General features: G+C 40.8%; 2 protein-coding genes across 2 annotated transcripts; one reads left to right on the top strand and one right to left on the bottom strand.

The window, feature by feature from the left end:
- Positions 1-276: 276 nt before the first annotated feature.
- On the bottom strand, positions 277-9,932 carry pld6 (phospholipase D family, member 6). Its single transcript, XM_062387198.1, has 4 exons — positions 9,793-9,932; positions 6,513-6,685; positions 5,021-5,250; positions 277-1,109 (listed from the first exon to the last, which is right to left on the bottom strand). The coding sequence occupies exons 2-4, from the start codon at positions 6,677-6,679 to the stop codon at positions 841-843; spliced, it is 666 nt and encodes a 221-aa protein (XP_062243182.1). The 5' UTR covers positions 6,680-6,685; positions 9,793-9,932; the 3' UTR covers positions 277-840.
- LOC133953331 (transcription elongation factor 1 homolog) lies at positions 9,910-13,147 on the top strand. Its single transcript, XM_062387209.1, has 4 exons — positions 9,910-10,005; positions 10,294-10,432; positions 10,538-10,608; positions 11,953-13,147. The coding sequence occupies exons 2-4, from the start codon at positions 10,317-10,319 to the stop codon at positions 12,015-12,017; spliced, it is 252 nt and encodes an 83-aa protein (XP_062243193.1). The 5' UTR covers positions 9,910-10,005; positions 10,294-10,316; the 3' UTR covers positions 12,018-13,147.
- Positions 13,148-13,858: the final 711 nt, after the last annotated feature.

Here is a 13,858-nt window from a genome sequence, read left to right as displayed (position 1 = left end):
GAGAATACCAGCAAGTATTTTTGCTGTGAGGCCTCTCAGTGAATATGAAACTAAGTGAATCATGTTGGAGCAGGAGAAAAACTGCTGCTGTGGGGCATTGATGCAACAGACCTGCCAAAACTGCAGTGTGAAAGAAGTTGGTCTTTGGCATATATATCTGACACAGCAGTATAGCACATCCTGGGTTTGTACAGCCTGTGTGGTCTAGAGCTACTGTAAACAAACTGAATTGTGGACCGATTTAAAAAAAATGATTAAAACTCAACATCTGACAAGTCTGTGTATATAAAATAATAGATTATTGATCATGTATTGGCTACGAAGGAACAAGATCAATGTAGTCACCAGTGAAAATCAAACAAAATAAGCTGTTTTGGCTGTTATAACATGTTTCCAATCTGTGACACAGTATGTACAAATATAAACAAGGTTTTGAAACTTAAGAAATGTTCTAAACTAACCGTAACAGGGGATTACATTTTTTTTAAACAGGCCAAATTATATATGAGATAATATCCTCATCTTAAGTCTGTGGCAAGCGGACGATTACACCACTTCAACAGTAGTGTTTTTGTACACAGTGATGTACAATTTATAAAGAAATAAACCAGATTCTGCCTGATAGATGTCAAAATCAGGCCTATCTTCTTATATACATATTAAAGGCTTTCAACTCCTGTCATCTTCCACAGCAACATCTTCGATTGAACAAATCTTCAAGAACTTAAAGTAACGAGTCTATAACGAGACAATATAGATTCTGGAGGTAAGCTGACTGCAAGTTTTTTACATACAGACCTTCAACCTCACTTCCTCTGATTAAACACCCATCACAGCTTATTAGTCACGGGTTCTAGAGACAACGTGAGCAGGTTTTTGGTCGACTGCGTGATGCTTTCGAGCCGGATCGTTCAACGCCCATAACCTGCTGAACTCTGCGATGAAGGGTCGCACCAGCTCGGGCTCGTCCGTGATGAGGACGTTCTCCATGTTGCTCTGCACTGCTGACAGCGTCCAGTTGAGGGAGCCAGTGATGAGCAGCCGTCCGTCCACCACTACAAATTTGTGGTGCATGTACACAGGGGTCCCGTCACAGCGCACACAGATCCCTGGAGAGCAGAGGGTAGACGGAGTGAGGAAAGAGGGGAAATTCTGCAATACCTCGTACATAGAGGTAGTACCTACCAACAAGTTTTAGAGCCTAGACCTACTTTTCCTGGAGGTTCTAAGACATAGGTCAAGTGCTGCAGATATGAGGTTACTCACACTTCCCCATGATGGAAGATAAGGTGACATAACCTGGAAGAGACTTACCTTCGGAACGCCATGTTATCTCACAAACTACAGGCAGAATCTCATTTAAAAGTGCGATGGTGCTAGAGTTAAATGAATGTTAAGAGAGTTAAGAACTAGTATGTATTATCTTAACGCATATAAGACTTTTATTTTAGATTATTACATTTTAGACTTTTTTAGACCCCAACCAGAATTTCCAAATGGACAATACAGGTCCTGATGAGTTGAAATCAGAAGGATGAAAATGTAGAACAGACGTAAACTTCACACTTTACAGCACATAAACGTTAACATAAACATAAAATGTTTTTGAATAACATTCCTCAAACCACTTTAGACAGAAGAATTTGCTAGAGTGTCTGATTTGAGTTTCCAGTAGTTCTTCTATACACAACTACAGACTGATCTCAGACAGATATAAGACGTACAAGTTCTCTCTTGTAAAGTGAAGGTGCCTGTCTGTATAAAAGAAACAATAAACAATCACGAGAAGGGTGTTTCTAAGAATATATTTTCTGAGTATTTCTCTTCTAAGGCTCATGACCCCACTGGGCCCTGAGGGGCTGAGGTGGAGAGAGTGGCTGGGAGTGGGGGCAGAGAGTGAGGCTGTCCTGGGTCCACCTTGGGAGGAACCTGCCTGAATAAACAGGCGATTTTGTTGCTTGAATGTTTTGAAGACAGTTTGTTTGTGTCTTGACTGCAGCAAAAAATTAAAAGTCAGATCAGTGTGTTCTGCAGAGCATAGATGAGCTTGCACACTGTGAGGGGTCCTCGTCTTATATAGCAATCAACACGAGCGGGGGGGCCCTGTTGCTTTTTTGGACTGTCGGTGTTGCTACCCCCTTGATAGTGCCCCCGCTGCTCCAAGTTGATTTGGCTGTTGGTGTTCAGCCAGATTCTCTGCTGCATCTCGATTTCTCTCGCTGTTTTTTGTAACCATTAACATGAAAGAAAGAAAAGGTCCAGATCAGAGAGTTTCTGACCACTCTTTAAAAAGAGGTGATGTGACATCAGCTCTCCTCCTCTGGGCATGTGTGTGTGTGTGCGTCATTGATAGAACGTGACTTCTTTGAAGTGAAGTCTGTAATGTGACAGATCACTGTTGCGTCTGTGTTCACTAAAATAGGGGAAAGAACAAGCTGGGCAATAAAAGTGTAGAGAGCAAGAGCACAGGAAGAATCTGGTGGCCTCTCATCCGATCCCAAGCTCCTTCTGAACTCAGCTCTTCATGTGTAGTGAGTGACCTGCTGTGAGCTCTACTGGCCGAGCGACGACAAGCGAGGAGCATGCAGCTGCCTGCCTGTGGTCAACCTGCAGCGGGACACCGTGATGATGGCAGTGAGGATGAGATAAAGGAAAACACAGCTGCAGTTATTATGGGATTTGAAAATGATGATAGTGTTGGTGATGACCGTGATGATCATGATGGTTGGCCATCGTGTTGAGAGCACAGGCATCTTCCTTTTCCTCCAATTACTGCCCTGATCAATGAGCCTCGGCCTCAGGCAGAGCTGCAGGTGGGCAACCGACCTTTATCTATCTCTAACTTAATACTGAAGAGCATTATCCAGTGGAGGCTTTCTTTTTCCAAAGAAAAACCCCTCACACCTGAGCAAAGCAGAGCACTAATGGCGTATGCCAGCTTGCAATGAAAGACAGCAAGCTCGGATATGATGAGGATAAGAGACGCTTGGCAAGCACGCTATAGGACCTGCAATCACTCTAATGGGCTCCACCTAACACAGAGTTTTAAAGTTAAGATGTTTTTAGCATGACAGTGGTTGGCATTTTGGTGGTAGGGTGCCCCCTCCTCAACCAAGGGAAATAGCTTGAAGCTGCTGGTCCAGTATGATTCTCTTCTCCATGAACACATGAGAAACCAGGTGGGCTGGGCCGCCTACCTGAGCCTTGCATCTCAGAATGAGTCAATTTCTGCCCAAACCTGCGAGACAGTTTCAGTCTCAGTCATTTTTGACTCCGTCATTGACTTTACTGTCACTACAGTCATCAAATGCTTTCATGTTTCAGTGCAATGATATACTTGGAAATGCAGTCAATGCATTAGGTCTGGATGTTAAACTGATCTGGGCTCAGGCATATGATGAAGCAGAAACAAAGTCTGCTCATTAATCAAGGCTGAAGGCAGGACTGGCCCCAATGCAGCTGCTTGGGATGTGGTCAGCCAGGCAGTAAAACACGGTGCATCATTCTGCTTGTATCCTGTGTGTCACCAGGTGCTTCATCCTGTGTGTTGTGTTCCTTCCTTGCCATGGAAATGTTTTCAAACATTTGCTGCACATTCCAGTGTCAGCATCCTCTCAGGTGAAGTACAGTCACACTGACAAACTGTTTAGCTTTAGGCCTTTTGTTGTTGTGTTGACTCAAGTAAGGCAGCTACTAGCCAACTGTAGGCTAACGATAAGAGCTGCCAGAGTCATGCAGAGAGTTAAGCTCAATTCATGCTTCTGTGTGGAAGCTACGCCATAGGTACGCACGTGGCCAACGCACAGGGCCGAGCATTCCTAGTTGTGCGTAGGTGTGCATGACTCGCGCTGCAATTACACCGCCGAATCGCTAGTGGCGGTAGAGATTCTATGCTGTTGTTGAGTGTCTTCCGATTTTCCGGTCTGACTATTTACAAATTCTCTGGCGACTCCGTTTACTTCAGAACAATGGCGAGTGTAACTAAGTGGATTGTTTTGGAGTTAAAGCTGATAGATGCAAATATTTTTTCTTAAAGAACTGCAACGAAGCAAAGTAAGACGTTGTCCATGTTCGTTCCTTCAACTCAATTCAAAAATGCCGTCAGGTCAGGTGTGATGCTACCAAGCGGACCAATCACAGCTCTTGCGGTCTGTGGCGCCAGGATACTGCGTAGCTCCGATGTAGAAGCATGAATTGGGCTTTAAGAGTCTCATGTAGTGATGTTTATGTTGCCTGTAAACAGAGAGTGAAGGGAACAACTGAAAACAAAACTCAGGAATGAACAAACTGTTGACCAACCAGCCCAATCACTTTCAGCTGCCTCATTACAAAATGTTTTTGCAGAACAAAGACTAAATACCCAAACACAAAAGATTCTGTAGGAAAAGAGGAGGGCGACTGTCCCTTGAATCAAAGAGGCACTCAACTTGCAACACACACACACGCACACACGCACGCACAACGAAACACTTTGCCTAATGAAATTGGTTGTCTGGTTGCCAAGTTCTTACTTACTTAATTCTTACTTAACGATATGCTCCGACAGTAATATATTAAATGCAGAGGGGGCCGAGAGAGAAAGTGAGACAGTGTGAGTCAGACATATGACACAAAATCTTTCCGAGCTTTCAGAGAATGATTACTTTGACTCACAGGAGAGCTTGTAGTGGCAACCTCCCTTCACCCAGACAGTTCCTATCCTCTTTCTTTTCACTCTGACAGACTTAATGACAGTGACATCCGGCAGTGTTGAGAAACACAGAGTGAGCACCTTTTATTGAGAACCTCCTGAGTCATCCTGCCCGGATTTCAGGTGGTATTGTCTATGATAATTCCATTTCGGTTGGTGTGTCGTTTAAAAAAAACACTATATGAGCTAAATATGACTCTCTGGGTCTATATTTGTGAAATTTCTTGACAGAAAGATGCTTTGTCACACCGAAGGCTTGAGTCACATTGCATGACTTCATATACCTCGCAAAGATAAAAACAAATAAATCATCAGATCTGTTTCCCTTACCGGCCTCGCGGAGGACCCCTATCTGGGATCCAGGGATGGCAGCGTAGTCCTTGTCAGTGAGGACTCGGATGGTTACGCCCTTGATCTGCAGCGCTAACAAAACCCTGCATAGATCCATGTTAGAAAAGCAAAAAATGCACACGTCCAAAGAAGACTTGGCAGAGAGGATGCGGCAGAGAAGACGGGAGAAAGAGGTCTCAACGCCATGAGGCAATGGGCACAAACAGGAACTAGAGGAGCAGAAAACAGACAGAAAACAGATTTGGGTTATGTCTTTCATGTGTTGAACTTATTATTCCTCCTGCATTCATTTTTTACTTTGCCAAGGATGTTATGTTTATCTGTGAGCAGATGAATTCAAAATCTACTGAACCAATTTTATCGACACTTGTTGAAAGGGTGAATCACGGGCCAAGGTTGAACCCATCAAATTTTGGCGCAGGTTCAATAAACAAAGAACCACTAAGAGTTTTGTCACTTTCCTTAATGTAGTAAGATAGGTTGTTAGCCTCCAACAAAACTTGATGGAGGTTATGAGGCCTGGGCCATTTAATTCCGATGTGTATTAAGGGGCAGATCTAGGGATTTATTTTGCTTGCTTTACCATTGCAAAACAATTCTACATATTCTGTATTTCTTCATTTCTTTTGAAATCCTATCAAAAAGAACTGCACAATAAAGCATTTTAATTTGGCCTATTCGGAGATATGTACTCTACCAACAGTCATTCAAGTTATGAATAACATGTGTAACAAAGCCTCCAAGGCCGTGGCTGAGGGGGTAGATCATCTGATACTGAACCCTGAATAACCCCTCATGGCAGTGGTCTAGTGGCAGAAACTTGGACTATGGGCAGAGAAGGTCTCTGGTTCATCTCTGGTTCGACTCCACGGAGAGACAACAAAAGACGAACCTGGATTGATCTGTCCAAAAATCCGAGAGTCTCCCTACCCTATCTAGTGCCCCTGAGCAAGGCACCTTACTCCCCCAACATCTGCTCCCCGAGCGCCGTACATGGTCGCTCACTGCTCTGTGTGTGCTGCACCAGATGGGTCAAAAGCAGAGGTTACATTTCCCTACCTGCATGAGTGTGCCTTTGCATGTGTGTGCATGTGTTTGGGACTAATAAATACATCATCTTAATCATAGCAAAAGTGCTGCACATAGATGCACTATATGAATGTGTGTGGGAATGGGAGAATGGAAATACACTGCACTGTAAAGCGCTTTGAGTGGCCATCAAGACTAGAAAGGCGCAATAAGAAGATGATCTCGTTACTGCTTTAATTCTATCACAGTTTGGTTGTAGGATAAATTTCATCTGGTGAAATTACTTCAGTGCAGTGCAGTATATTCATGCTGAGTAAGCAGTGGGGATTAATAATAACAAATGCACTGATTAAATCCACTTATAAGTGAATTTTGCATTAGTGGCCGTACAACAAGAAAATGTACAGTGATACTGAGAAAATATAACATAGCTTCTGTTTACTCTGAGGGAACGAAGATGTGCTGCACACAGGCCATCTCTGAGGGGAAGAAGAGGACCTCATGGAGGGTTCGTCCCGGCTTGAGGCGCCGGCGGAGCCAAGCAAACAGCTCCAAGCTCAGAGAGAGGGCCACCACCCCGAGGCCAACTGCCTTCACTGTCCACATCATCGATATCTATCACATGAGAAATGAGTGCTGAAGAACCAAATTTAGAACAATGTGAACTTACTTATCTTTATGTGTGAACAGGAAATGCTTTTGATTGATTTTGTCTCACATGATTAAGTCCAATTTCACGGCAGTCTCATGCAAAATTATGATCTTTTTGGCTGAGTGGTCTCTAGTGCTCAATGAAATCTGTTAATTAATTTAGTCGTCAATTTGGGAGCTTACATGCAAGTCTGTCTCACAAAAAATAACTAAATGTAAAAAACAATTAGCAGATCACTGTAATGTACCTGTACAGCATCTGTAATGAAATTCCAGTCCACGAATACAATAATTCTACTTGTCTGAAGTTTGTAATGATCAGTATTTGATAAAAAAATTATGATAATACTTTATTAATATAGAACATTTCAAAACAGCTCCCACACAGTGCTTGTACGATCAAAGTTAACAAATGGTATTATGCAAAGTCCAATAGAGTTTTGCTTGAATTCAACACCATGACTCTGCTCCTGAGTGAAGGTTGTGGTTATTAACCTATGTATATTTTTGCATCTCTATCTGTGGAGCTAAAACAATGTCCAAACAGTTTTAAATAAAGGACAAATATGTGTTGTTCAAGAGTCACAGGGAAGAAGAGGGGATTTGACAATCACACCGTGTTTCTTTATTTGGTTACTTATTGTTTCTTAGTTTATATTCCTCTCTTTTTGCTATAAATAAGAATGCATATTTGTTTATATAAAATGTTGGGTATGTATATGTATGATATATATCCTAATATGACTGCATTTTCATTTCATATATTGTTCATACATAATATATAATATAGAGCAACGTACATACGTATAGATACGTAGGAAGTTGGTTAAGTATAAGATAATTGGGTCGATGACTTAAAAGGATTTTCAACAGGCCAATTTTAAAATACAAAAAAAAAAGAATATCTATCATAATTATTCAAACATTAGGAATATCGTGTACACTTAAAATCATATTCAAATTTCGAATTATTTGATTTTAGTGTTTTTCTCATCTAGATAACTTGGCCGTGGCCTTAAAAAATGTCATGCAGTGCGACTGTAATATCTCTTAAGATTAATGAATTTCCTTAATGTGTCTCCATTTATTTTTTTACAAATTCTCAATAATATAGAGTCATTAGTAACAAAGTAGTTGTATTTCTTTTGAGTTTTTGTAAATAATGATCTCATATTTTTGTTCTATAATGTCACCGTTCCCTTATTAATGTAGTTAACAGACTTATTTTTCAGGTAAGGTTCATAAAATTGATAAATTTAAAAAAATACCATTCATTTAAGCATACTGTGTCAGTGATTCATATTTCAGCCACAGAAATGCTATATTTTACTTTAAATTTAATACAGATCTTGGTATTATTGGTCGCACCACATGATGAGTGGTCGCTCCAAATGATATGAAAACCTCCTATTGTTTAAAAAGATCAATAAACAATAAATTCCATCAAATACTTGACTTAAACCAGATTTTATTAAAATTTCATAGAATTTTCATGAACACAAACATTTCATGAACATTTTTTTTATAAAAATCTCATCATGAACTTTTAAGTGCAGCACACATTGTTGTGAACAAACATTTGCATGTTCTGGCTGCTCTGGTCCTACATCAACCAGAACTGGTGGAATGTTCTCCATATGGTGGTGTAAGGTCTAACACAGCGTTTGCCATATTTTACTTTCAATGTAAGCTCTTGATGCAGCCCTCCATTTCTCTCTGTTTCATTTTCTCTCTATCTCTGTCAGCTCATTTGCATAAGGAATCTCTCCCTGCTGTTTATTCTCCCGTAGCTGAAAAAGATATGTAATGTCACGCCATATTTTGGACTAATGATAGATGAAAATGAAAACGATAAATTACTAACAAATTAATAATAACCGAGATAAAATTACAATTTTTTTTACATGAACTGTTGTTTCTGAAATATAAGAAAAAAATACTATAATGGCATAGAAATATTTTTCAAATAATACTAAAATAAAGTACTTTATGTATATAAATCACCTAAAAGCCCCCAAACTCCCAATCTAGGACATAAATCTATCATGTAAAACTTTCTGAAGTGGTCGCACCACATTTGGTCGCACCACATAATATTTTTCTAGTTCAGTCAAAATTTACAGCCACAGAATTGGCCACCTAAAGAAAACAAACTAGGTCAGCACAAAAGGTCAGTGTGAAAGTTATAATCAAAGTATGTATTTTCAGAAATAACTTAAAATTCATAGTTTTTTTGAGGTCATACCACATGATATGCAAATATGGCAACTACATACCAGCTGTGAAAAATGTTATTATTTTCCAAATTTGAGAGAGGGTTATAAAACCTGTTGCTGCTTCCATGGTTCCTTGGCAAAATGGTTAATGATGCAACTTCCTCTCTTTGAATGGATTTCAACATCAAAGTCCTAAATGGGTCATTTCTTGATGGTCGCACCACATGATATTGAAATAACTAATGTTTTTTTGGAAATTTAAAGTGTGTACATATACGCTAGAGGTGTTACATATATATGGTATTTCTTTATTTAGTTAAACCTTTTTTTAACAGAAGAAAATGCAGTCGGACAGAAAATATAGGCGTCACGTCAATGACCCAAATATTAATGATTTATGGAGCAGAGGTGAGGTTAAATGAGTTTGCACTTCTTCTCACTCCTTTTCGAATATGTACCCTAAATCTTAATTGATTTTTTTCCCTCATCACTGTTTGTGATGAATGAAAGAATATAAGAGGGAGTTCCATAACACTGTGCACATATATGCTGCACACTGCAATCCAGAGGTATAACTAAGTGAAAGCCTGATAAAATAAATCTAATAAAGTAGTGGGTCAACAACAAACGCTAATGTGAGACTTCAGGGGAGTGGACATTGATGAAGTGCTGTTTGCGTGTTGCTCTGTGAGTTTCCACAACGAGCCCTGGAGACAAGAGACACACCACGACACAGAAGCTCGTTCAGAATCCCTCCGCCTGTGGACGCGTGTTCACAGATGAGGTCTGAACGGGTCGAGGGCGGAAGGAGCGAACAGAAACATGAGAGTTGGAGAAGAAGCTCGAGCCGCTCACCTGCTTCTGTCGCCACCACGCGGGAAGAGGCTGCGTGTGTCAGACGTGCTGACGTCACTGCCCGCCGACCTTACTGACATGTGACGCAACCAATGGCTGACCGCGAGCCGGCTCGCTCTCCTCCAATCATATAAGACGACTGGCTGCCGGTGCCGGGGCCTCGCAGGAAACCATCTTTCTCATTACAGCAACGTGTGTTTTCGTCGATCAAAGGTAAACAAGAAAGTTATGGTCGACAACAGTGACGATGCATTTAATGAACCGCCTCAGTTGCGTTATAACTAAAGTGGTTCTCTTCGTGGAGTGTATGTGACTTGTGTTTATTATCGTGAGGCTTTAAGATCAACAACAAACAAGCTAATGTTAGCATGCTAACTTACCAAGATAGTGGCGGAGCGGACTGGAGTGGGTTTCTCCTCCAGGATCCTCTCGTGTCTTCTCCCGCTTCCTCCCAGTCAAGCTGAGTGACTTCTCTGCTTGTGTGCGTGTCTTTATTCGCAGACTTGAGATTCAGTTCGGGTGCAATGGGTCGTCGCAAGTCCAAAAGAAAGCCTCCTACTAAGAAGAAGCTGACCGGGGATCTGGATAATCAATTCACTTGTCCCTTCTGCAACCACGAGAAGTCGTGCGATGTCAAATTGTAACTAGCGGAATATCAACACACACAATTCAAGTCTCTGCTCTCCACTGGTGGATTTCTGAGATCAGTGTTGCCTACTCCTTCTTTCCTCTTCTTTGTCAACAGGGAGAGAAGCAGAAACACTGGGATCATCTCCTGCACGGTGTGTTTGGAGGAGTTCCAGACGCCCATCACCTGTATCCTTTCACTTCACCATCTCTGTTTGTCATACAGCAGTAAATAACGCTGCACTCATTTTAACAAACGGTAAATGGTCTGTATTCATATAGCACTTCTCTAGTCCTGATGACCACTCAATGGCCTTTACAATACAGTTTGGTCATTCCCTTTCACACACACAGATTTAAACAGTGTATCCATGTGCAGCAGTTTCTCTATCACCCACACAAAGTCCACACAGTCCGGAGCAATTTGCAACGCTTTGTCATGCGAAATGGGAAGACTGGGAGTCAGCCACCAACCCTCTGGTTAGTGGACGAGCCGCTCTACCTCCTGAGCCCCAGCCGCCGAACTAATCAACCTTTTGAATGAAATCCTTGAATACAGACAAACAACAAATTGAAAGGCCAGAGTTCACCTACAATCATCTTTATCCCAGCAGATGCACTAATTTGATCAATACAGGCACAGTGTTTTATTACTATATTTAATACAATTTCACTCTGACTGAATTCAAATCAAAACGTGGCTCTTCAGCACTGTTGTCTATCTGTGATCGCTCTGATCAACGTTGATTTATTGCCAACATCCGAAAGATGAAACCACTCCCCTGGACAGAGTGCTGATTGATTTCCTGAAATTGAAAGGTAATATTAGCGTGCTCTCAGCATTTGGTATCAGATGTGAATGGACCTCTCACCACAGATGCCCGGGTCGATGAATTACCAACACCTCTGCGGTTGAAGGTTTGACCAGTTTGAGTCTGCTGGTGTCCTACCAGGATTTGTACTCTGCTTTGGGAAAGTCTGCACTACTAGAGAACATTCACAACTGATCCCAATTATCCTCTTTGAACAGCGACCGGGGTAAATGTTTCTCCTCTGTACATACAGGTGTCCGTACACAGACTCCCTTCTCTGTGTTTGCAGTGTCAGGATAAACTAGTAAGTGATCCCAGAGTTATGATTATACTGTTAAACTATTCCTATAGCTGCAGATCCCTTGAGACTATTTCCTCATTATTATGCAGGACTTTTTGGAAATATAACTGCTTTACCTCTAACAAGAATGGTCATTTATAAAATTAACCAGGTATTCAACTTTCATCAGTAGTAGCTCTTTCAGTTAAAATGTGTTTTGAAATGTATTACTGAGGCTAGCCAAACAGAAGCTAGCTTGTAAAAGGGACTTTGAAAATGGTGATCACTGGATTGTACTTGGAGATTACTGCTCACCCTCAGTGTCACAGCAAATGGCAGCTTTACTTGGAAACTCTTCTCTCTGCTGTACATCCTGCCTTCATTTGAATTCTTATCCTGCAGCAACAGAACCGTGTTTATCCTTAACCCACTGCTCCTCAGATCTGTCAGAGGCCGTTGACGTGTACAGTGATTGGATAGATGCCTGTGAAGCAGCCAATCAGTAGCCCGAGTGGAGCTGCAAGCCAAGACAAGGTTGCGGCGGCTGGGTCTGTGCCCTGTAGGATCAAGCTCGTCTGAGGATATTTCAGTATGGTCACTTGAAATGTACAGCAGTCTTAATTACAGTATGAGGACTTCAGCACAAACAAGCTTTGAATTGTTCCTGCTGAGTGAGGTTCAGAGTAATGGTTCAGCCCACAAGTGTTGTCTTTACTCTTGAGATTTAGTTCTTTATTTGCAGTGTGTCATTATTGAGCACGGCTTTTGTTTGATTTTATTCTTTAGAATTATCTAAAAGACCCTTTAGATCGTTTGTAGACAACCCTTTATAAAACATTTTATGTTGAAGATTGTGAAAAAATTAGCTTTAGTTGCTTTTGTTTGCTGTGTAAATGTAATTTTATACAAGTCACCGCTCGGTGCGAGAGTTAGATTAACACAGTCAATTACACAAATCGTCCATCATTCACTGTTTTTAAAGCAATCATCTTTAACCAGGTGAAATGTGCCAACGGTCACACGGCTCAATGCACCAGTTGATCTTCAGTATTATGTCATTGGCAGATCTGTAATCCTTGTTGATCGCCTTCAGGGAGCATTGATGTTACGGGTTCAGTCATAAACAATCACAAAGATCTCCTCATCCTCATGCAGACGGCCGTGTCACAGCATTAGGTCATTCCACTGGAGAGCGGGACGGAAATGTGAAGGATGTAAGCTTAGCTGCTGAATTCATAAACTTTAAGTTCTTAATCCATTCAGAATTTCATGTGGTATTATGTTTTGCTTACACGTAGAAAGAAATTTAAAAACTTCAACCACGTACAAATCATCTTTTGTTATAGAGCAATTATGTAAAAAAAAAAAAGAAACAAAAAAAACAAATAATCTTATCCCATAATCAAGCTGTGATAGTTTATTTTCATATGCAAAGGCCAAAAAGGAGGAAGCTGTTTTTTCATTATTTTTTTTTTTTTTTTATGTAATGAAAACATTCAAAGGTGTGACGTTGGAAATAAATGAGCAATAATACTTGATACTAGTAAAAGTTGATTGTTTATTTTATTATATTATGTGTTAAATACCATGTTTGAGTAGATGTTCCCAAATAAACCTTGCACCATCATGAGCAAAAGATGGCTCCCTTTGTATTTTTGAGATCACGATGTCTGTCCTTGATTTGGTTTGTAAATGTAATAGTTTTTTTCTGTCTTTTAAACGAGGGAGCAGGAAGCAAAAGGTGATGATTATATCCTATGTGACAAATGTCCTGTGTAGCACTGAGCACCACCAGCTGATGACAAACGGAGGGGCAACCTCAGGGTAAAGATATTACAGTTGGGATTTAGATGACCTGTCAAAGATGCAGCGATTGAATGAAGAAGAGAAGGCAGAACATTGATATTCACAGATGATTTAACTTTAAATTCAAAGTTCTGGAACAACAGGTGTGTGGAACAAGATGAAAGAACAGATTACAAACTTGCTTTTATTCAATTCCATCTTAATGACAATGCAACGATTACAGCTACTATTTATACTGTTTATATTTATCACTATACAGAAGAGATAGTGATAATACACTACACTCTTTTTGTTAAAACCCCAGTACAATGGGATACCTCCAGCTGGTGACTTTATATAGAGAACCACTAAACTCCCTTTGAATAATTACAGCACTTTAAACTCAAAGGTGTCAAAAGGTCCTGACACTACAGTGAAACGTCTCTGGGTGCAGCTTCTTATCTGCTCTCCTGGCATCTGTGACTGTGGCACATACTTAGGACTCCAGTGTCCATTTGTCCCCGCAGACTGAGTGCAGGATGTAGCAGATCACAAATGAAAG

This window comes from Platichthys flesus, chromosome 5 (assembly GCF_949316205.1).
Source record: "Platichthys flesus chromosome 5, fPlaFle2.1, whole genome shotgun sequence".
NCBI lineage: Eukaryota > Metazoa > Chordata > Actinopteri > Pleuronectiformes > Pleuronectidae > Platichthys > Platichthys flesus.
This window is presented reverse-complemented; position numbering and strand designations above follow the sequence as displayed.

What these genes read in the sequence shown, in the direction of transcription:
- pld6 (XM_062387198.1), bottom strand. Translation starts at nt 6,679, where the DNA reads ATGATGTGGACAGTGAAGGCAGTTGGCCTCGGGGTGGTGGCCCTCTCT. An exon ending in CACATCTTCGTTCCCTCAGA is followed by an intron (nt 5,251 to 6,512) that starts GTAAACAGAAGC and finishes CTGCTCCTCTAG; the next exon opens with TTCCTGTTTGTGCCCATTGC. An exon ending in AGGGGTCCTCCGCGAGGCCG is followed by an intron (nt 1,110 to 5,020) that starts GTAAGGGAAACA and finishes TCTGCTCTCCAG; the next exon opens with GGATCTGTGTGCGCTGTGAC.
- LOC133953331 (XM_062387209.1), top strand. Translation starts at nt 10,317, where the DNA reads ATGGGTCGTCGCAAGTCCAAAAGAAAGCCTCCTACTAAGAAGAAGCTG. An exon ending in AAGTCGTGCGATGTCAAATT is followed by an intron (nt 10,433 to 10,537) that starts GTAACTAGCGGA and finishes CTTTGTCAACAG; the next exon opens with GGAGAGAAGCAGAAACACTG. An exon ending in GTTCCAGACGCCCATCACCT is followed by an intron (nt 10,609 to 11,952) that starts GTATCCTTTCAC and finishes ACTGCTCCTCAG; the next exon opens with ATCTGTCAGAGGCCGTTGAC.